General features: G+C 38.5%; 1 protein-coding gene across 1 annotated transcript; it reads right to left on the minus strand.

The window, feature by feature from the left end:
• Positions 1–308: 308 nt before the first annotated feature.
• Positions 309–11291, minus strand: LOC116255819 (glutathione S-transferase DHAR2-like). Its single transcript, XM_031631850.2, has 6 exons — positions 10930–11291; positions 10482–10572; positions 10257–10400; positions 9654–9771; positions 1084–1224; positions 309–666 (listed from the first exon to the last, which is right to left on the minus strand). The coding sequence occupies exons 1-6, from the start codon at positions 11141–11143 to the stop codon at positions 580–582; spliced, it is 795 nt and encodes a 264-aa protein (XP_031487710.1). The 5' UTR covers positions 11144–11291; the 3' UTR covers positions 309–579.
• Positions 11292–22787: the final 11496 nt, after the last annotated feature.

Consider the following 22787-nt stretch of genomic DNA (forward strand, 5'->3'; position numbering starts at 1 on the left):
GCTCTTTGGGTTTGCCATACTGGCAAATCCTAGGACCGTAAACATAAGAAATCTGTAACTATATTTGTGAATGCTCGAGCACCAATAGATGAACTCTTGAATGAACCAATATAATTACTTATTAGTCATTTAATTATCTACTTAACTGAACCTAACAACCCAGTTTGGTTTCAAACATTCCAGTGAACTAAATCTGAAGCATTTAGCATCGAACAATTATCGAACTATAAATAACATTCGATTTAAATATCTTTTTAGGGGCATCATTCTAATGAAATTATTGTGAAAATTAAAAAACAAAACCTAAATTTGAACAAAAAGGTTATATTCTTCGTATATTTTATTCGACATTATTTGTCCCTTAAAAATGTGCATCTCCAAAACAAGCAAAAGAGTGAGCTGCTTTTCAGCTTCTTTCCCAGTGACAGGAAGGAAGTGCCCCTGTTTAACGCACATCCATTTTATGTTGCCTTCTATCTACACCTTATACACGTGGAAGGCAAGTGAACAGTATATCAACAAGCAATCGTGAACCAGCCTTTGTGAATACTGAGTAGCTAGAAAGAACCATCACCATCATCAACCGACTACTTTTGGTCTCCATCCAGCAATAACATCCTCCTTTTGGGGCTTAGTTTTTTCAAATGAATCACGGGAAAAGAGGAACTGCAAAAAGCCCCAAAAAAAAATATCAGGTTGAGAAGCAATCCTTTAACTAAAAATCTTCCATAGAGCTTTACGATCTTGTGACTCTGCAACTGAACCCAGATAGAATCTTAAAGTGCATCAAGACAGACATGCAGGCAATCAGTAAAGCATGCTTCAAAATGATAACGAAAACAATCCTAAGATCAAGGACAACTAGATTCACCCTCACATCACATGTAAAGAGGCACACAGATAATACATGCTTTGAAGGCACACAGACAATACAAGCTTCGGAATGCCATTGCAAACAATACATAGAATTCAAGAGTGTCGCATTATATAATCAGGTCTGCATAAGCATGAACACTAACATGCATAGTGTTCAGAATAACATTGTAAATATTACTCATTAGTGTAGGAGGATTGCAGGCTTACATTCATGTATGATTTCAAGTGATGTAGAGATTCCGGAATTGACCAATTTTTGTAGTGACTTAAGGCAACCTCCAAATGGTAAAGCTTCGGTCCAAGAGCGAGGTCTGCTGCTGAGATTTCCTTTCCACTGATAAAAGGACCCTGTAGCATAAGGATAAAAAACTTGAAAACTAATTTGTTTTACAGAATTTAGCATTGTCCCCATGGTATTCATTACCCACATGCCATGATAGATAGGTTGAAGGTAATACAAAAAGATTAGTAGAAATAAGCATGCATATGAATATCACCAAACCTGTGCAGCCAGAGGAGAAGAACGCTGAAGCAGGCTTAAGCAATTTCATAGTTAAACTTGCAGGAGGTTATTAAAAGGCATTCACAAAGAGTTACACGATCAATGATGAACTATATCTTGTGATTACCCATGATCTTGATGTGTTTGTCCTTGAAAAGAAAAAACATGCCCTAATAGACAGGTTGCATTTTCTGTGAAATATATTAAACATCAAACTGTCAAAGTGTTAAGGCATTTTAAAGGTCACCACATTGCACTAACCAAATGGACTAACAGAAGTACTTCCATGTTGCTATCAGTTCAGTCAAACGCATGCAGTAGCTGATATTCAATGTGGAAAGTTTAATCAATGTATAAAAATTCAGCTCTCCATACGAGGAATAAAGCAATCCCAATGCTGAGGGATCATGACTGGTGTAACATATATATACCCATAGAATGGGAGGTAACAGTTGTCTACACACACAAAGAACAAATTTGAAGTCAAGACCTTTTACAATTTGGCAAACAAAAACATAAATAATAAGTGCTTTTATTGGAGGCTAATCGCTCGCAAGAGAATCATTGCAGGGGTAACTAGCACGTGTTGATACAGGATACCACCAGTCATGTTAACATGTGAACAATGATAAGTTCAATGTTTGGCAAGGGTAGAGGTTGATAGAAATGTAGCACCAATATCTGTAACCCGAAAACAGCACTCACGCAGGAAGATAGAGATAGAGAGAGAGAGAGAGAGAGAAAGAGAGAGAGAGAGAGAGAGAATGAAAACAAGAAGAAACTGAGGAGAAGAAGCCGTAGCCAAAATGGTTTGCACGGCCTCTATTTATAATCTCATTTTCAGAATTCTAAGAGTCTCCAATCGTAGAATCCTAGGAGATTTCACAAGCTCAAAGGACATTAATTACATCATAGAAACCTAAGAGACTTCACATATTACAAGGATATTAACTACAACATAGAATCCTAGGAGACTTCCCATATAACAAGGATATTAACTACAACATAGAATCCTAGGAGACTCTTCACATGTTACAAGGACATTAAATATTTTAACACATTCTACAAGGAGGTGGAATCCTAAGAGACTCCTCTTCAACGTGCTGGTGAAGGATTTATATTTTAACACCCTTCCTCAAGTTGTGCATGGTTTTGCACCATGTACAACTTGCCTTTTAGAAACCAGAATCGTTCCTTTGTTAATCCTTTTGTAAATAAGTCTGCAACTTGTTCATCTGTACGAACATAAATAGGCTGAATCTCCTTGTCTTCCACCTTTTGTCTAACAAAGTGTTGATCAATCTCAATGTGCTTTGTTCGACCATGTTGTACGGGATTAAAGGCAATGTTAATAGCGCTTTGATTATCGCACATTAACATTGATGTTTTAATCTTTTCTCCAATGTCTTCTAGCAAATGTCTAACCCATGTAACTTCAGCAGTACCTGCAGCCATGCATCTGTATTCAGCTTCAGTGCTGGATCTTGCTACTGCCTTTTGCTTTCGACAACTCCAAGACACAAGATTACGTCCAATGAAAATACAAAAACCAGAAATGGACTTTCTTTGACCGGGATCTCCAGCCCAATCTGCATCTGTGAATGTCATAAGTTGATGTCCAGTAGTTATATTTTCACTCTTACCATAAACTAAGCCATCTCATGCTGTCCCTTTAAGATATCTTAATATTCTTTTGACAGCATCCATGTGAGTATCTCTAGGTGCATGCATAAATTGGGATACTTGATTCACAGCATATATAATATCTGGTCTAGTAAATGTAAGATATTGAAGTGCCCCAACAATACTTCGATATTGCGTAGGATCTTCAAATAACTCGCCATCTTGAGCACTTAGTCTTTGATTTAGAACACTAGGAGTTCCAACAGGCTTACAATCAGACATACCTGACTTTTTCAACAGATCCAACGTGTATTTCTGTTGTGTCAATGTGAGACGATTATTGTGCCTATCAATCTCCACTCCAAGAAAGAATCGTAAATCACCAAGCTCTTTCATTTTGAAGTTTTGCATCATCAAAACTTTAGCTTCTTCTATGTGTTTTTCTGAATTGCCTGTGATAACAATATCATCAACATATATAAGAAGTAAAGTAAATATGTTTTCCTTTCGATAAATGAAAAGAGAGTGATCTAGAGGACATCTCCGAAAATCACATTCTTGAATCTTGCAAGAGAAACTGTCAAACCACGAACGTGAGGCCTGTTTAAGTCCATAAATAGATTTTCTTAGTTTGCAAACCCATGCATGAGAGTCTCTTTTCGTGTATCCTGGAGGTTGTTCCATATATACTTCCTCCCTTAAATCACCATGAAGAAAAGCATTCTTCACGTCCATTTGATGTAGTCTCCATCCATATTCAACTGCCAATGATATAATCAAGCGAATTGTTCCCATTTTGATCACAGGGCTGAATGTCTCATCATAATCTTCTCCATATTGTTGTGTAAACCCTTTTGCTACTAACCTTACTTTGTGTCTTTCTATGCTGCCGTCAGGTTTGTATTTAATTTTATATACCCATTTGGAGCCCACTACGTTCTTTTCGTGTGGCCTCGGAACGATCTCCCATGTTCCACATTCATGCAAGGCATCCATTTCTTCTTTCATAGCCTTTCTCCAATGATGTGATTTTGATGCTTGATCAAATGAAGTAGGTTCTTCCTCCTTGCCAACTTTTGCCATGAATAACTGAAAATCAAGTGATAAAGAATCATAGCTAACCCACCTGTGAATGGAATGACGAATGCGTTGGGATCTTCTAAGGTGGGGCATGTTGTCTTCTTCACTGTGAGCATCTCTGTCCCTTAGTCGTCGACTGTAGATAAGACCCGAATACCGATGTGCATCGTTGCTCTGTTCATTATTGTTTTCTTGATGACTTGATGACTGTGTTGGATCTTCTTGATTTTCACTTTGAGCCATATCCGACGGTTGTATTGCTCTATCTGAATCTTCACTTTGAGGCACATCATTTTCTATAACAGGATCTGCATTGAATAACTGTGTACTAGTCCAGGGATCATAAGATTCAATGGTCATAGGCATTTCATTTGTATTATCAAAACTAAGTTCATCAAAAATGACATTTCTTGAAGTTTTGATACGTTTAGTTGTTGGATCATAGCATCAAAAACCTTTATATTCATCAGCATATCCAACGAATCTACATTGAATAGCTTTGTCTTGAAACTTGTTCCTCAAGGCAGCATCAACGTGAACATAGCATACACAACCAAAAACCTTCAAGTTCTTGTAATCAGGTTGTTTGCCTAAGAGTGTAAAATATGGCGATTTAGACATCAAGAGTGTCATAGGCAAACAATTTATTATGTATACAGCAGTATGGAAGGCTTCAGTCCACAAGGAAATGGGCACATTAGTATCATGCATCATGCTCATGGCGCTTTCAACTATATGTCGATGTTTCCGCTCAACTACACCATTTTGTTGTGGTGTGTAAGGGCAGGAAATTTGTCTAGTTATCCCTTTTTCACGTAGAAATTCAATAAAATCAAGCGAGGAATATTCTCCCCCTCCATCACATTGAAAATGCACCACATTGGATGAAAATTTAGTTTGAATCATGGCATAGAAGTTTCGAAATATGTGAGGTACTTCTGATTTGTGTTTCATGAAGTAAATCCAGGTGAAACGTGAGTAAGAGTCAATGAATAAGACATAATATCTTGACCCAAACATAGAATCAATAGGGGCTGGCCCCCATACATCAGAAAAAATAGTTTCAAAAGGTTTGGAAGCCCTTTGATTTATATTATGGAAAGGTAAAACATGACTCTTACAAAGTCCACAACTTGAACATTTTTTGACACTTGAAGTAAGAGGTAAACTTGATCTTGAAATGAGACTATCTGTGACAAGTTTTTCAATGAAATGTCGACCACAGTGTCCTAGCCGACTATGCCACAAATCAGATTCCAAAAATTGGTTAGGGCCCCTTACTTTTGATTGAAAATAGCAAGAACTTGGCACTGATGACGCATTATGAGAAAGAGAAAATGTCTTCAATCCTATATCAAAAGTGGATGAATCCTTGGGTAGACATTCCTTGAGGACGTACATATTCCCTTGACGCTCCCCTCTAGCGAACATTTTCTTCGTTTGGAGGTCCTTGACATAGACAGAAGAAGGTGTGAATTTAACAGAAGAGCTTGTATCATCAATGAGTTTAGAAATGGATATGATGTTCTTTTTGATATTGGGAGCAAGAACAACATTAGACAGTGATAGAGACGAGGATGACAATGGAATATGTGCATTTTCAATATGTGTAATAGGATGAGATTTTCCATCACCTGTTATAATGCAACTTCTATCGTAATGAGGGGATAAGTTAGTCAATTTACCTGCATTTCCTGTCACATGGGTAGCTACACCTGAATCCAAGAACCATTCTCCCTGCTCATTTTGCTTTATAGTCATCTTTGAGAATGCGGCCATCAATAGCTGTTGCATATCTTCAGCGGTGGATTTAGAACTTTGGCCTCCTTGTTTATAATCATGTCTTACCCCTTTGTTTTTATTTTGAGGATTAAACCAACATTGTGCCTTCATGTGTCCTTTCTTGTTGCACTGAAAACAAATTGGTATTTTTCTTGAAGTATCCAAAGGAGACATACCTTGGTCATGTGGTGTTGGTAGAATGCCACGACCACCATGGTTGGAGTTCCCATGGCTCTTACCAAACTTTACATTCATAGCCAACACATTTTTGGAGTTCCCTTGATCAGTCCTTTCAATGACTCTTTTTATATTCATTTCATGTTGGAGAAGTTTACCTTGTAGTTCGTTGAAGGAAGGCAGAACAAGAAGGACCTCAAGAGCTGTAATAAAAGCATGATAATCATGCCCAAGTCCATTCAAGGTTTGCTGCACCTTTTCCTTATCAGAAATGTTATTCCCTGAGGCAGCAAGTTGGTCTGCGACGGCCTTAATACGCCCCAAATAATCCATGATAGACGTTGAACCTTTGCTCAAATTCTGAAATTCTTTCTTTAAGTACATAATTCGAGCTTCTGATATTTGGGAAAAGGTATCAGCAAGGGTTTCCCATAATTCTTCTGCAGTACAATCATCAGAAACTGAAAGTAACACTTGTTGAGATAAAGTGGACAAAATATACGCAACCAGACTTTGATCACGTCTCATCCACATAGCATGTTCAGGATTGTTGTCTTCATGAACAGCAATAACTTCTCATGCCTCATTTTTTATTTCCTGTAAGACGGATATTGGTGGAGCCTTTGTTGAACCATCGAGATGTCCAAAGAGGCCTTGACTTCTTATGAAATGCATGATTTGCCTTTTCCAGATCAGATAATTCTCATGGTTGAGTTTTTCGGTAATAAGGTGAGGAAGAAAACTTGAGGACATGCCAGAATGCGAAAGGTTTTCCATGACAGCAGAAAGGAATGGTATATATGTAGAAGATGAGAGGGAAAGAAGACAGGATATAACAAGATGTGTCCTTGGGTAAGCAAGAAGAAAAAGGAACAAGAATTGCGCAAGAGAAAAGTAAATTCAGGATAGAGACAAGATGAGAAAAGAGTTCTAACCAAATCAGACCTGTTTGGGCATTTCGTTTGGTAGAGATAACGTAACCTGGCGCTCTGATACCATGATAGAAATGTAGCACCAATATCTATAACCCGAAAACAGCACTCACGCAGGAAGAGAGAGAGAGAGAGAGAGAGAGAGAGAGAGAGAGGGAGAGAGAGAATGAAAACAAGAAGAAACTGAGGAGAAGAAGCCGTAGCCAAAATGGTTTGCACGGCCTCTATTTATAATCTCATTTTCAGAATTCTAAGAGTCTCCAATCGTAGAATCCTAGGAGATTTCACAAGCTCCAAGGACATTAATTACATCATAGAAACCTAAGAGACTTCACATATTATAAGGATATTAACTACAACATAGAATCCTAGGAGACTTCCCATATAACAAGGATATTAACTACAACATAGAATCCTAGGAGACTCTTCACATGTTACAAGGACATTAAATATTTTAACACATTCTACAAGGAGGTGGAATCCTAAGAGACTCCTCTTCAACGTGCTGGTGAATGATTTATATTTTAACAGAGGTTTGGCAATTGTAATATCTAAATATGAAGTCTATCTTCAAAGAAACCACGTCAGAAAGGAGCAATAAAGTTCACTTAACAATTTCCCTGCATAGTTTACGACCTTTGGCATTTACTATTTTAATTGGGAACTAGTAGGATATCTTCCCTGCGTCCACACTATACATGTCTAGTGTGGATTAGTGGGCTGACTGCAGTCCATTGACTCATCTACCAGGCAACCTCGAACATTGATTGGATCTACATGGTCTTTTTGAGCTTCACCCAGCCTACAGTTAGGAAAGTGACTCAGAAGACAGAAAGGTCGCTAAATGCTCCTTTGCAGCTAAACTGCCAAGCAGAGCAGTTTCAGCGACTGGCTTTCATTAGTTAGCTTCACTATAATATTTGTTCCACGTAGGTACTAAGCTCAGCTCATCAAGATACTACTAGATGATGAGGTAAGAGGAAGCAATTCAAGAAGCAGAAGCAAGAAAGCAAATATTTGCAAAATATTATACATCACATAGGCAATGGATTCTGAAAGCAGTGTGTGGAAAGCAAATAAAATATAGGTGAGTTTTTAGGAAAGCAGGTTTTCACTTAAGTGGGAACTATGCTCCAAAGTGTTTCTCTCCTGAAAAATAGGAAGGAAAAATCTATAAACTGAAACTTGCCTTTTCGGAGTATTCAGTAAGTCAAAACTTTTACATTTGTATGACCTTTTATAGTGGACATGTCCTACTCCTGTACTAGCTATTTTAAATCATTGTCACAAAATATTATATTTTCCCAAATATCATTTACGAAATGGGAAATTAAGTACAAAGAAGAAAGAATACCATATTTAAAAGTAATCCGAATTGGAAAAAAAACCATCAGCATTGTTAAAACCAGAAATTGAATTGAGTTAGCCAAGCTGCCAATTCAGTGAATTGGCTCATTCAGTGATTCAGCAAGAAATATTATTATAGACATTAAAAGATAGAAAGGAAAAAATATAAAAATAATTAAAACAATAAAACTTTAAAAACTAAAAAAATGAATTATGCACCATGCATGGCACCCTAATATCAGCCAGAATCAGTTAGGCACCAATTCAAATCAAGACGAAAATTCAGACTGATTTTACAAATGTTGGTTTTTTACTTTTTATTGTATTTTCATTGCAATAAGAGCCCCAAAAAACCATTTTTTTAAATTTAGTTTAAGCTTTGTAGGTTTCTTTTAACATTTTGATGAGTGGTTTGAATCTTTGTCAATGTTTCTGCAAGAACAATAATAGCAAACTCAATTTGACTCAGACTGATTTTGATAATGTTGGTTTTTATCATGGTTTTATTGCCATATTTCCTCCCAAAAAAATAATTTTTAAATATAGTTTAAATTTTTTGGGGGGTTTTTTAACATTTTTTACGACTGGTTTCAATTTTGATCAATATTTTTGCAATAACAATAGTAAAAACTCATAATCCTATAATTGCTTCTGCTAATTTGATACATTGCTCAATTTTTTGAGTCCCCCAGGATTCCCCAGGAATATTAAACTTTCCGACTCATACCCAAAAAAGACCTTCCCAACAAAAACTAAGCATGATATCTGTGACAACAGTTTAAAATGTCAAGAAACATTCGTCAATTAGTTTAATAATTAACAGTGTGTACAACGAAATTTCAATTACTGCTCAAACCATCGCCATTTACCAATTTATCTAACTTGCCCTGCAATGGCTCATTCATTTAAAAGCCACTAAGCATGTGAACACCTCAAGTTAAAGTGCTGGACATAGTATAAGACAGAGTCACAGACTAAGCGTGCTCAGGATCATAAATATGGATTTTTTTAAAAAAAATAATTCCATCTCTCATATATATATATATATATATATATATATCATATATATATATATATATATATATATATATATATATATATATATATATATATATATATATATATATATATATATACTTACCTACCTACCTACACACACACACACAGATATATATATATATATAACGTTATCCTTGAAAACTGAAAAGACTTCCATCTGCACAAAAGAGTGCACGTTCATCATATTAGAAACACGTGTCATGGAACACTAAATAACATTTGCCATGAAACTTAACCAGTAAATAGGTAGATGCAAGGGAAAGGTTGACACTCACATGCTCTTTGATGTGATCATTGAAGGACTTCAGCTCATTTATCAATTCTTGCTCCGTTGCATCACTGGGGTCTTTGCTTTTCAAAAAATTAATAAATGCTGAAAATATCTTTGATCCACTATAACGAAATTACTCAAAATTAGATCAATTAAATTGATAATATCATCTAGATGTTTTCAGCAGAACAAGCATAAATGATGAGTGCCTACGTGCACATGTGACATGTGCATGAGCATGCTTGCATGATCTCTAAAAATAACAAAAAATGTATGATAAGGCACCAATAAGGGAGTGCAGAATCAAGAAATAGATGCACCAGCATATGTCCACATATCACAGAATAGTTCCATTCAGTACACCCAATTTCAGTCATAGCAAGATAAACTAGCCCTAGCTTGCTTCTCTTAATGATTGAAATGATACAGAAGGAACATAGGTTGAAGATACATGAAATTATAATAGAATGTTACTGGTTAGTACAAGTTGTGAACTGAATTGAACATTTTTTCTTGGCTACCATATGAACTCTTTAAAAACCAATACAAGATGAAACAACAGGAATCATGTTAGTGCCAAAAGAAAGAGAGAGAGAGAGAGAGATACGCCGCCGCCTTGTCGTGAGGGGTAGCGAGAGGCCGCTCCGGAAATCTTTCTTCCAGCATCTTCGTAATAACATCCGAATCCGACACCCATTTCTCGTCGAATTTGATCACTGGTACTTTGCCTTCTGGATTGGCTTCAGTGAACCTAAGCCCCGAAACGAAACAAATCAGAGATAAGCTGTCGATTTTGAAGCCGACTGTACTTCAATTCAACTTAGAAACTCACCAATCCGGCTTCCTGCTCAAATCTATCAACTTCAAGTCGTAAGGGAGCTTCTTCTCTTCGAGTGTCAATAAGACTCTCTGACTAAAAGGGCCTGCAATTAACATACCGTCCTGTCATGCAAACATCAAATTACTACTGCCACACGTTGCCCGCGAGGTCTCATGCAAAGAGTAATCAGAAAGTACGAAGTTGCCGCACAGCATACTCACTTTGGGTTTCAAACCCAAGACATCCTGACAGTTTCCAGACTCTCATCCGTTGTTCTTACGTCTTACCCGATAAGAAGGAACCCCAGAAAACCAGGATAAGTTGAGATATCGTCAATATGAAGCTCGATGGAATAATCCCACCATACCCAGTATTTCTGGATAAGTGAGGCGCACCCCCTAATGACTCGTTTCAGTTGATTCAGGACAAAGAAAGGGACAAAGAAAGGAAAAGAACGTACAGTCACCAAGCTTTTCAGGAGAAGTTACAGCGGCCTTGACGCAGACCTCAAGCGGCTGAGACGGTGTGGCCATGACGATGTGGAGCCTCCGGGGGGAGGCGGAATGCGGCTGGCGAACAGAGCGGGGAGTGGATGCCAGGCGCTTGGATGAGCTTCCAAGCAAGAGGGAGGAAGAGGAGGAGAAGGAGAGGGAGACGGTGCGCGCCACCGACATCGTCGTTCTTCCTCCTTCTTCGCAGGGGAGGGTACGGATCTGCAACGCGTGGTGGTTGGGTGGATATTAAACGTTCGAACACCACATCCACCACCCAGAACGCAAGTTATGTGCGGTCGATCCGCCGTCGGAGGATTGAAGGGGGGATGTAAACACTTGTATCTGCCCCGAATACTCGAGCACATTCATACAAGCAATTTTATTTTAAAATGTCTGATGAGTGTAACTATTTTTTTGGTTTAGATTCATGATAGAGTAATGTAATATAATATAATATTTCTTACTACTTCAAATTGGGGTTGTTTGGTAAAAGATGAGTGCAGGTTTATAAAATAATAGTTTTAGTATTTATTAATGAGTCATTTGACAACAATGACAACAAGTAAATGTTTCGCAAATCTATCTTAAAAAGTAAGGTAGGTTTATGAAACAATAGTGTTAGTGTTCATGACATACCCCAATCTTTAGAGCAGAGCAGATTCATTGGTGTCTTTGTTGTCAAACGGTCCATAGGTCTTTTGGTAGTAGAAATAATTTGTAATTGTTTAGAAATTTACTTCAAAATTTAGACAAATTCAAAGCTATTATTTTATAAACCGACCCCATTCTTTAAAAGAGCTTACATAGCACTACAAAAGGTGTTACTAAGTCTAAGATGCCAAACGACCCCGACCCCTTTGGGATGACCCCATCGCTTTATAAGGCCTTCATGCTACAATATATTACTAATTTGCCTAGTGATTCTCTATTATTGCAAATCCTGAAGCTTTTATTATGACCTACTAACTTCACATTTTTCAGCCATGCTCAACTAAATTATATGGTTTTTATTTGCAATGAAGTTGTTTCTTTAATTAATTGATTATTTTCTCTGCCAAGTTTTTGCTGCAATGGTTAATCTATTTATATTTCTTCTATTTGTTGCTATGTTGTATGCTAGAAGGGTGGAGAACTCACGCATGATAAGCAGTACAACAACTATAATATCTTGCGACGGACATAAAGCAACTGCAGCCTCCGTTGCAGAACAGGGCCAGCGCAAAATTTCTCTTGGGAGACGTTGGAAGCGATCGCTGGTGATGCAACCGAAGGGCTTGGCCGCTGCTGGCAATGACCGTGGCTGGATTGCTGTGGAAGACGAAGCGCCACTCGTGATGGCCATTGATGAGGGTGCCATTTCTAGCTCCAATTATTGGAGCTTATCCACGCAAATTCGGCATATGATTGGGGACGTCGATGCCGTGGAGGAGGTCGGACACCATTGCATTCGTCTGTTCCTATGGGAGTGTTGGCTTCATCTAGCAAACATGTTCATAAAGTTGGGCTAGTCGATTGATTTTGCCGCCAAGTATAAGTAAGTTTGTGTTTACTGCCTGATTTAGATCGATTTAGCATGATTTAGTGTCGGTGCCGATATTGCCAGTTTCAGTTTATTTTGTCTCCCCAAAACCGTGAGGTCCCTCATCTGAACCTAATTGATGGTTAGTTGTTGAAGCTGATCATGTCAATGAAAACCATGTACAAGAATTACATAGTCATCATCTGTAGATTGCAGGCATTTGTTACCCCTTCTTTATCAAGTGCCAAGCATGCTTTTTAAATGGCAATGCAGACTTTGACACGTCTCCACAACACTCAGACCTTATGCCTCCTTGATGAGAATGAGGCCCATGACTATCTGCACTTACTATGGAAAGTTTTCAATTCATTTTAATAAAGAAAAATTGAACAAGTTCAGTAATTAAGACGCTTTCTCTTGTTCCTTTTTATCTAAACATGGTTCTAATGGATCATTCTCAGATGCCTCTTCTTTCTTTCGTAAATATCTAGTGCAGACATAATCCCCTATCTAAAGAACATTTCAAAAGATTTAAAAGAGAAAACCTGAGATCCTTTCTTGAGGCCCTTCGTTTTTGTCTCAATTGCTTCTAAGTGATCTTTTTGTCCTGCAATCACCATGTGGCGACCATGCAAGGAATAATACAGTTCAATTCATCTTAATAAAGAAAAATTGAACAAGTTCAATAATTAAGAAAAAAAATTGAGAGCCTCTATGTTGCTTAGCCATTTTTATCCGCTCTATGTTGCTTACCCATTTTTATCCGCTCTATGTTGCTTACTCTGAGAAAAGAAGAACGATGTTTCTTTTCACTGAACTCTTGACATAAAATTGGAATTGATGGTCATCTGGGTCGCAACAGTGCCTTTGTATGTGCGTGTGTATTTGGAGATTTCTCTTGTAAGAGCTTATCAAGGTTAGCGGTGCCTAACAATGCTATCAGAGCCAGGCCGTTTCCCCAGGCGATCATCCATGGCCCTCTTCAACCATCAGATGAGGTTCCAGACGATTACACGCTTCTGCAGCTGGGGTCACAGATATATGGCGTCCCCAGCCCCGGCTCTTGGAGCTCAAAACCGTTTGAGGAGTATGACGACTACATCAGCAACCTTGCGAGATTCGGATTATGGTTGTGGTGGCAGCTATTCATCTTCCTAGACAAGGAACGCTACCAGGAATTGTGCTGCCCTGAGGGAATTACCTTCTGGCCAATCTGACCCAACGAACAACCCTCCATGGTGAGAGATTGGACAACGGTTGTTGGCGAAGGAGACGACGCTGCAGTTGGTCGACCGAGTCTTGATGCTATTAGAACAAGGCGAGCAGAACTGGACGGAAGAAGATGAGGCTCCAAACCTGGTGAGGAATGTAAATCGGAAAAAGAGGCAGACGAATTTTTGGAGACAACAAGGGAGGTCGTTTGTGCCCATACCTTGTCGAGTCAAAATGTTAGCCTCAGAGATAGTGGGCAAGAGAAGGATGCTCTTCCTGTCGGAGGCGTCCTCATATTCCGATCGCTGTTGGAGGAAGCGCCCATTGAAATCGTCGAGTACATTAGAGCTTCAGGGGGTTGGTTCAACCATCTAACAAGGACGCATTCATCATAAAAAAACCAAGGTATGCACCATTCTCCTAAAGTTTCGATTGAAACCTCGTGCTAGCAGGAAGAACGGGTGGAATTCACTAGTGGTAGGGAGAAGCAGACATCGACCGAGCACTGTGTGTCTCGGCCTCTGTTTTTTGTGCGTATGAGGACCGTGTAATTCAGCCAGGGAAACCTCCATGGGTGAAGAGCACGAACAGTCAGGTGGCCAACGAGGAGTCAGGGTTGATAAGCCAAGGAAGGCAGCGAGGCTTGAGGGAACAAACATCTACTAAGGTACTGCTATCTGATATTATAATTGATGATCTTGTTCCCTTGGAGAAGAAGTACAAAATAGTTGTCGCTGTTAGATTCCCTCATTCAAAAATGGATAGCGAGAAGATCCTGGAGGCCATTCAACAGAGCAGGGGAAGCGCATCTTCTGTAGTAAAGAATGCTTATGTACTAATACGGAGGGCCGCTGTCATTCATATTGAGCCTACAGGTAAAACTTGGGCAGACACTTCAGCGAATGATCATCTCGAAGGTTGGGTAGAGATAGCCCTTCTATCTTATGGTCATGAACCAGGCAACCCTCAAGACACACAGAAAGTTATAGTGAACAATTTCAGCATGAAACCAAGACATTTTATGCCAGGTGTCAAGGAGTGTCTTGATGAACTAGCTAAGGGCTGGAAGGCAGACTAGCAGCTGTCTTCATACCTGAATTCAGACGTCAAGGACTGCCACTGCAAAAAATGAAGATGAACTTGCTTTCGATTGAACTACATGGTAATGAACTCAGCGTCGAGCTAATTCAAACCTTATTGAAGATGGAACCAACTTCTGAAGAAGAGTCTAAGCATAGGGCCTATACTGGGGGAACTGTCACAGCTAGGGCCTGCTGAACGGTTTCTTAAGGCATTGGTGGACATACCTTTTGCCTTTAAGCAGCTTGATGCATGGTTTTTTATGGGTACTTTGCAGAGGAAATGATTAACATTAAAGCATCCTTTATTACTTTAGAGGCAACTTGTGAAGAACTCAAAGGCAATCATTTTTTTAGGAAACTCCTGGAAGCTGTCCAAACAAACTGGAAGCGCATGAATGATGGGACCTTCCATGGTGGTGCTAAAGCATTCAAACTTGACACTATTAAAATTGGCTGATGTAAAATGAACAGATGGGAAAACAACTCCGTTGCACTTTGTTGTTCAAGAGATTATACGATCTGAAGGTGTCCGTGCAGCAAGGGCAACTAGAGGAAGTGAGAGTATGCCCAGCCTGAATTCTGAGCAAAATTTAGAAAATGCACCCTTTGAGATGGAAGATCATTTCCAAAGCTTGCGCTTACAAGTAGGATTTGGGCTTGGAATGAGCGTGAAGATGCAAAAAAGGCAGCAGCAATTGATGCTGACATGTTAACAAGTAGTGTCAAAACTTGGTGGTATGCTGCTAAAACAAAGAAATTTTTGGACTCAGAGATGCAAGGCATAGAAGAAAATGGGCACTTTGTACAAACTCTTCCACATTTTGTAGAGCATGTAAAAAATGAAATTACATGGTTGCAGTCCGAGGAAAAAAGGATAGTCACTGGTGAAGGGAACAACAGATAATTTTCATGGAAATGCTGCAAAGGATGAGGGTTTAAGGATGTTCATCATAGTTCAGGACTTTTTGCATATGTTGGATAAAGCATCTAAAGGTTCCATGTAAAGATTCCATGAACCAGGCCACTGGCTTGCATTTATTTGTGGTGCTGTCTTGAGCTAATTGTGAGGAAGCTTCTGAGTACGAGGAGCAGGTTTTCAAGAGTGCACTTACACTATCAAGACTACTGTTGAGACAGGTTCATACAGTTGGTGGACCACCTTGTCTGGCCGAAAGCAAGGAAACAATTTTCAATGTCTGCATTCATTTCCCATGCTCACACCTTGAGGACAAGGTGTTTTTCAAGGGAGGAGTACTGTTAGGGACCTGGTCCTGGGTTGTGGGTCAGGCCCCTTAGACTGACCCAGGAACAGGTATAAATAAGGGTTGGGCAGCTGTAATTAGAGGATGGCAGAACATATCGGGCGTCCTTCTGGGAGGAGAAACCCTAATCTGGAGATTAGGGTTGAGAGTATGCTTGTGTATTTGGGGATTTCTCTTGTACTAAGGGTTTTCCAAGGTTAGCGGTGGTTAACAATTTCTTATCATGTTTATTTCTTTATAGGCATCTTTTCATGCTTAAGTCATATGTTCACAATAAAAGCCATCTAGAAGGTTTAATTGCTGAAGGTTATTTAATTAGCAGAAAAATGTCCAACATTTTGTTCAAAGCATGATGCTAAAACTCAATTTACATGAGCTGGAAGGAACAATGATGGTAACTTTAGAGATGATGATGAAACATATACATTGTTCAGAAAAGGTCGTATCACAGGAAAGGAACAATCAATTTTACCAGATATAGAGTGACAAAAGCAAATCCATCAATGTGTACTATTTAATATTGAATCAATCATGCCATATATCAGGTAAGAATTATATTCTTATTTTTAATTGAATTTTATTCAACTTACATTCCTAAGCATGCTTGGCTTTTTATTGAAGGAAACAATTGTTAGTGTAGTTGATTTGACTAAATGGTATGGTATGGAATTTGGAAAGTCTGTTCAAGTTAAGGCATTAGTATTACAAGGCTAGATTTTCTCTATAATAACTTAGAATGATAGTAAACTTTTGAACTCCTTGTAGCTATAGGCATTGTATGCCTTTGGCAAACAAGAACTTGGTGCTCTTCTCTACTTTATTTATATTATAAATTATGAGCAAATGAGAAGGTTCTGTTAGTTTTTTCCCATTGCGTGGCGTGATCAGCTCTTCTATTTTGAATTACTTTCTGAAAGAATTTGAGCTACATATTGCACTTAATAAGGAGGGTGGAACGTCAAGTTGAGTAGCTTGGACTCAACTTGGTAAAGCTTGTTTCAAGCCTGAGTTTGAGGCAACTCTTTCAACAAATGAGTCAAGTTTTTGACTTTGTACAATAACTTATTTATTAAACCAAGTCAAGCTTGAGCTCATTGAAGTCGATTTGATAAAGCTCAACCTGGCTTTTGGGTGGCCCATTGACCTTATGCCCTTGGATGTTTCAAATATTGACATCCTTAGATGCCCTTTCCTTGTGACCTGGACTCCCCATTTAATTCTTTTGGCCTGCCAAGGATGCAAAGAAAGAGATTAAAAAGGAAAGAAAAGACTATTTAATAATTTAATTTATTACCAAGAAACAAAAAGACTTGCAACAATGGCTGACGTTAATTTCTCCCTCTCCCCTTCATTATATAAATGGTAGGATGCTGACTGACATTAATTACTCCTTCTTTCTCTCCCACGTTAGTTACTTGCTTTTTCTCTCTCTTTGTCTTCTCTCTGTGCCATTATTCCAGTTGTTCTTTTTTGTCACTTGGGTGCCTTGATATTGAAGTTGGTGGCCTTGTTTCTCTCTATACAAGACCTGTGTTTCTTGGGCTGAGAAAAAAAAGGGAAGAGAAACTATAGTTGGTGTTAAAATATAAATCCTTCACCAACACGTTGAAGAGGAGTCTCTTAGGATTCCACCTCCTTGTAGAATGTGAAGATATTTAATGTCCTTGTAACATGTGAAGAGTCTCCTAGGATTCTATGTTGTAGTTAATATCCTTGTTATATGGGAAGTCTCCTAGGATTCTATGTTGTAGTTAATATCCTTGTAATATGTGAAGTCTCTTAGGTTTCTATGATGTAATTAATGTCCTTGGAGCTTGTGAAATCTCCTAGGATTCTACGATTGGAGACTCTTAGAATTCTGGAAATGAGATTATAAATAGAGGCCGTGCAAACCATTTTGGCTACGACTTCTTCTCCTCAGTTTCTTCTTGTTTTCATTCTCTCTCTCCCTCTCTCTCTCTCTCTATATATATATATATATATATCTCTATCTTCCTGCATGAGTGCTGTTTGCTGGTTACAGATATTGGTGCTAGATTTCTATCATGGTATCAGAGCGCCAGGTTACGTTATCTCTACCAAACGAAATGCCCAAACAGGTCTGATCTGGTTAGAACTCTTTTCTCATCTTGTCTCTATCCTGAATTTACTTTTGTCTTGCGCAATTCTTGTTCCTTTTTCTTCTTGCTTACCCAAGGACACATCTTGTTATATCGTGTCTTCTTTCCCTCTCATCTTCTACCTATATACCATTCCTTTCTGCTGTCATGGAAAACCTTTCGTATTCTGGCATGTCCTCAAGTTTTCTTCCTCACCTTATTACCGAAAAACTCAACCATGAGAATTATTTGATCTGGAAAAGGCAAATCATGCCTTTCATAAGAAGTCAAGGCCTCTTTGGACATCTCGATGGTTCAACAAAGGCTCCACCAATATCCGTCTTACAGGAAATAAAAAATGAGGCAGGAGAAGTTATTGCTGTTCATGAAGACAACAATCCTGAACATGCTATGTGGATGAGACGTGATCAAAGTCTGGTTGCGTATATTTTGTCCACTTTATCTCAACAAGTGTTACTTTCAGTTTCTGATGATTGTACTGCAGAAGAATTATGGGAAACCCTTGCTGATACCTTTTCCCAAATATCAGAAGCTCGAATTATGTACTTAAAGAAAGAATTTCAAAATTTGAGCAAAGGTTCAACGTCTATCATGGATTATTTGGGGCGTATTAAGGTCGTCGCAGACCAACTTGCTGCCTCAGGGAATAACATTTCTGATAAGGAAAAGGTGCAGCAAACCTTGAATGGACTTGGGCATGATTATCATGCTTTTATTACAGCTCTTGAGGTCCTTCCTGTTCTGCCTTCCTTCAACGAACTACAAGGTAAACTTCTCCAACATGAAATGAATATAAAAAGAGTCATTGAAAGGACTGATCAAGGGAACTCCCAAAATGTGTTGGCTATGAATGTAAAGTTTGGTAAGAGCCATGGGAACTCCAACCATGGTGGTCGTGGCATTCTACCAACACCACATAACCAAGGTATGTCTCCTTTGGATACTTCAAGAAAAATACCAATTTGTTTTCAGTGCAACAAGAAAGGACACATGAAGGCACAATGTTGGTTTAATCCTCAAAATAAAAACAAAGGGGTAAGACATGATTATAAACAAGGAGGACAAAGTTCTAAATCCACCGCTGAAGATATGCAACAGCTATTGATGACCGCATTCTCAAAGATGACTATAAAGCAAAATGAGCAGGGAGAATGGTTCTTGGATTCAGGTGCAGCTACCCATGTGACAGGAAATGCAGGTAAATTGACTAACTTATCCCCTCATTACGGTAGAAGTTGCATTATAACAGGTGATGGAAAATCTCATCCTATTACACATATTGGAAATGCACATATTCCATTGTCATCCTCGTCTCTATCACTGTCTAATGTTGTTCTTGCTCCCAATATCAAAAAGAACATCATATCCATTTCTAAACTCATTGATGATACAAGCTCTTTTGTTGAATTCACACCTTCTTCTGTATATGTCAAGGACCTCCAAACGAAGAAAATGTTCGCTAGAGGGGAGCGTCAGGGGAATATGTACGTCCTCAAGGAATGTCTACCCAAGGATGGATCCACTTTTGATATAGGATTGAAGACATTTTCTCTTTCTCATAATGCGTCATCAGTGCCAAGTTCTTGCCATTTTCAATCAAAAGTAAGGGGCCCTAACCAATTTTTGGAGTCTGATTTGTGGCATAGTCGGCTAGGACACTGTGGTCGACATTTCATTGAAAAACTTGTCATAGATAGTCTCATTCCAAGATCAAGTTTACCTCTTACTTCAAGTGTCAAAAAATGTTCAAGTTGTGGACTTTGTAAGAGTCATGTTTTACCTTTCCATAATATAAATCAAAGGGCTTTCAAACCTTTTGAAACTATTTTTTCTGATGTATGGGGGCCAGCCCCTATTGATTCTATGTCTGGGTCAAGATATTATGTCTTATTCATTGACTCTTACTCACGTTTCACCTGGATTTACTTCATGAAACACAAATCAGAAGTACCTCACATATTTCGAAACTTCTATGCCATGATTCAAACTAAATTTTCATCCAATGTGGTGCATTTTCAATGTGATGGAGGGGGAGAATATTCCTCGCTTGATTTTATTGAATTTCTACGTGAAAAAGGGATAACTAGACAAATTTTTTGCCCTTACACACCACAACAAAATGGTGTAGTTGAGCGGAAACATCGACATATAGTTGAAAGCACCATGAGCATGATGCATGATAATAATGTGCCCATTTCCTTGTGGACTGAAGCCTTTCATACTGCTGTATACATAATAAATTGTTTGCCTATGACACTCTTGATGTCTAAATCGCCATATTTTACACTCTTAGGCAAACAACCTGATTACAAGAACTTGAAGGTTTTTGGTTGTGTATGCTATGTTCACGTTGATGCTGCCTTGAGGAACAAGTTTCAAGACAAAGCTATTCAATGTAGATTCGTTGGATATGCTGATGAATATAAAGGTTTTCGATGCTATGATCCAACAACTAAACGTATCAAAACTTCAAGAAATGTCATTTTTGATGAACATAGTTTTGATAATACAAATGAAATGCCTATGACCATTGAATCTTATGATCCCTGGACCAGTACACAGTTATTCAATGCAGATCCTGTTATAGAAAATGATGTGCCTCAAAGTGAAGATTCAGAGAGAGCAATACAACCGTCGGATATGGCTCAAAGTGAAAATCAAGAAGATCCAACACAGTCATCAAGTCATCACGAAAACAATAATGAAGAACAGAGCAACGATGCACATCGGTATTTAGGTCTTATCTACAGTCGACGACTAAGGGACAGAGATGCTCACAGTGAAGAAGACAACATGCCCCACCTTAGAAGATCCCAACGCATTCGTCATCCCATTCACAGGTGGGTTAGCTATGATTCTTTATCACTTGATTTTCAGTTATTCATGGCAAAAGTTGGCAAGGAGGAAGAACCTACTTCATTTGATCAGGCATCAAAATCACATCATTGGAGAAAGGCTATGAAAGAAGAAATGGATGCCTTGCATGAATGTGGAACATGGGAGATCGTCCCAAGGCCATACGAAAAGAACGTAGTGGGCTCCAAATGGGTATACAAAATTAAATACAAACCTGACGGCAGCATAGAAAGACACAAAGCAAGGTTAGTAGCAAAAGGGTTTACACAACAATATGGAGAAGGTTATGATGAGACATTCAGCCCTGTGATCAAAATGAGAACAATTCGCGTGATTATATCATTGACAGTTGAATATGGATGGAGACTACATCAAATGGACGTGAAGAATGCTTTTCTTCATGGTGATTTAAGGGAGGAAGTATATATGGAACAACCTCCAGGATACACGAAAGGAGACTCTCATGCATGGGTTTGCAAACTAAGAAAATCTATTTATAGACTTAAACAGGCCTCACGTTCGTGGTTTGACAGTTTCTCTTGCAAGATTCAAGAATGTGGTTTTCGGAGATGTCCTCTAGATCACTCTCTTTTCATTTATCGAAAGGAAAACATATTTACTTTACTTCTTATATATGTTGATGATATTGTTATCACAGACAATTCAGAAAAACACATAGAAGAAGCTAAAGTTTTGATGATGCAAAACTTCAAAATGAAAGAGCTTGGTGATTTACGATTCTTTCTTGGAGTGGAGATTGATAGGCACAATAATCGCCTCACATTGACACAACAGAAATACACGTTGGATCTGCTGAAAAAGTCAGGTATGTCTGATTGTAAACCTGTTGGAACTCCTAGTGTTCTAAATTAAAGACTAAGTGCTCAAGATGGGGAGTTATATGAAGATCCTACGCAATATCGAAGTATTGTTGGGGCACTTCAATATCTTACATTTACTAGACCAGATATTAATATGTTGTGAATCAAGTATCTCAATTTATGCATGCACCTAGAGATACTCACATGGATGCTGTCAAAAGAATATTAAGATATCTTAAAGGGACAGCAGGAGATGGCTTAGTTTATGGTAAGAGTGAAAATATAACTACTGGACATCAACTTATGACATTCACAGATGCAGATTGGGCTGGAGATCCCGATCAAAGAAAGTCCATTTCTGGTTTTTGTATTTTCATTGGACGTAATCTTGTGTCTTGGAGTTGTCAAAAGCAAAAGGCAGTAGCAAGATCCAGCACTGAAGCTGAATACAGATGCATGGCTGCGGGTACTGCTGAAGTTACATGGGTTAGACATTTGCTAGAAGACATTGGAGAGAAGATTAAAACATCAATGTTAATGTGCGATAATTAAAGCGCTATTAACATTGCCTTTAATCCCGTACAACATGGTCGAACAAAGCACATTGAGATTGATCAACACTTTGTTAGACAAAAGGTGGAAGACAAGGAGATTCAGCCTATTTATGTTCGTACAGATGAACAAGTTGCAGACTTATTTACAAAAGGATTAACAAAGGAATGATTCTGGTTTCTAAAAGGCAAGTTGTACATGGTGCAAAACCATGCACAACTTGAGGGAGGGTGTTAAAATATAAATCCTTCACCAGCACGTTGAAGAGGAGTCTCTTAGGATTCCACCTCCTTGTAGAATGTGAAGATATTTAATGTCCTTGTAATATGTGAAGAGTCTCCTAGGATTCTATGTTGTAGTTAATATCCTTGTTATATGGGAAGTCTCCTAGGATTCTATG

This window comes from Nymphaea colorata, chromosome 6 (assembly GCF_008831285.2).
Source record: "Nymphaea colorata isolate Beijing-Zhang1983 chromosome 6, ASM883128v2, whole genome shotgun sequence".
NCBI lineage: Eukaryota > Viridiplantae > Streptophyta > Magnoliopsida > Nymphaeales > Nymphaeaceae > Nymphaea > Nymphaea colorata.

Bases quoted from the DNA above. Each gene is read 5' to 3' on its own strand.
- LOC116255819 (XM_031631850.2), bottom strand. From the start codon at position 11,143: ATGTCGGTGGCGCGCACCGTCTCCCTCTCCTTCTCCTCCTCTTCCTCC. The intron at 10,401-10,481 runs GTGAGTTTCTAA...TTCGGGGCTTAG, and splicing joins TTGAGCAGGAAGCCGGATTG to GTTCACTGAAGCCAATCCAG. The intron at 667-1,083 runs GTAAGCCTGCAA...GGCTTTTTGCAG, and splicing joins ACTTGAAATCATACATGAAT to TTCCTCTTTTCCCGTGATTC.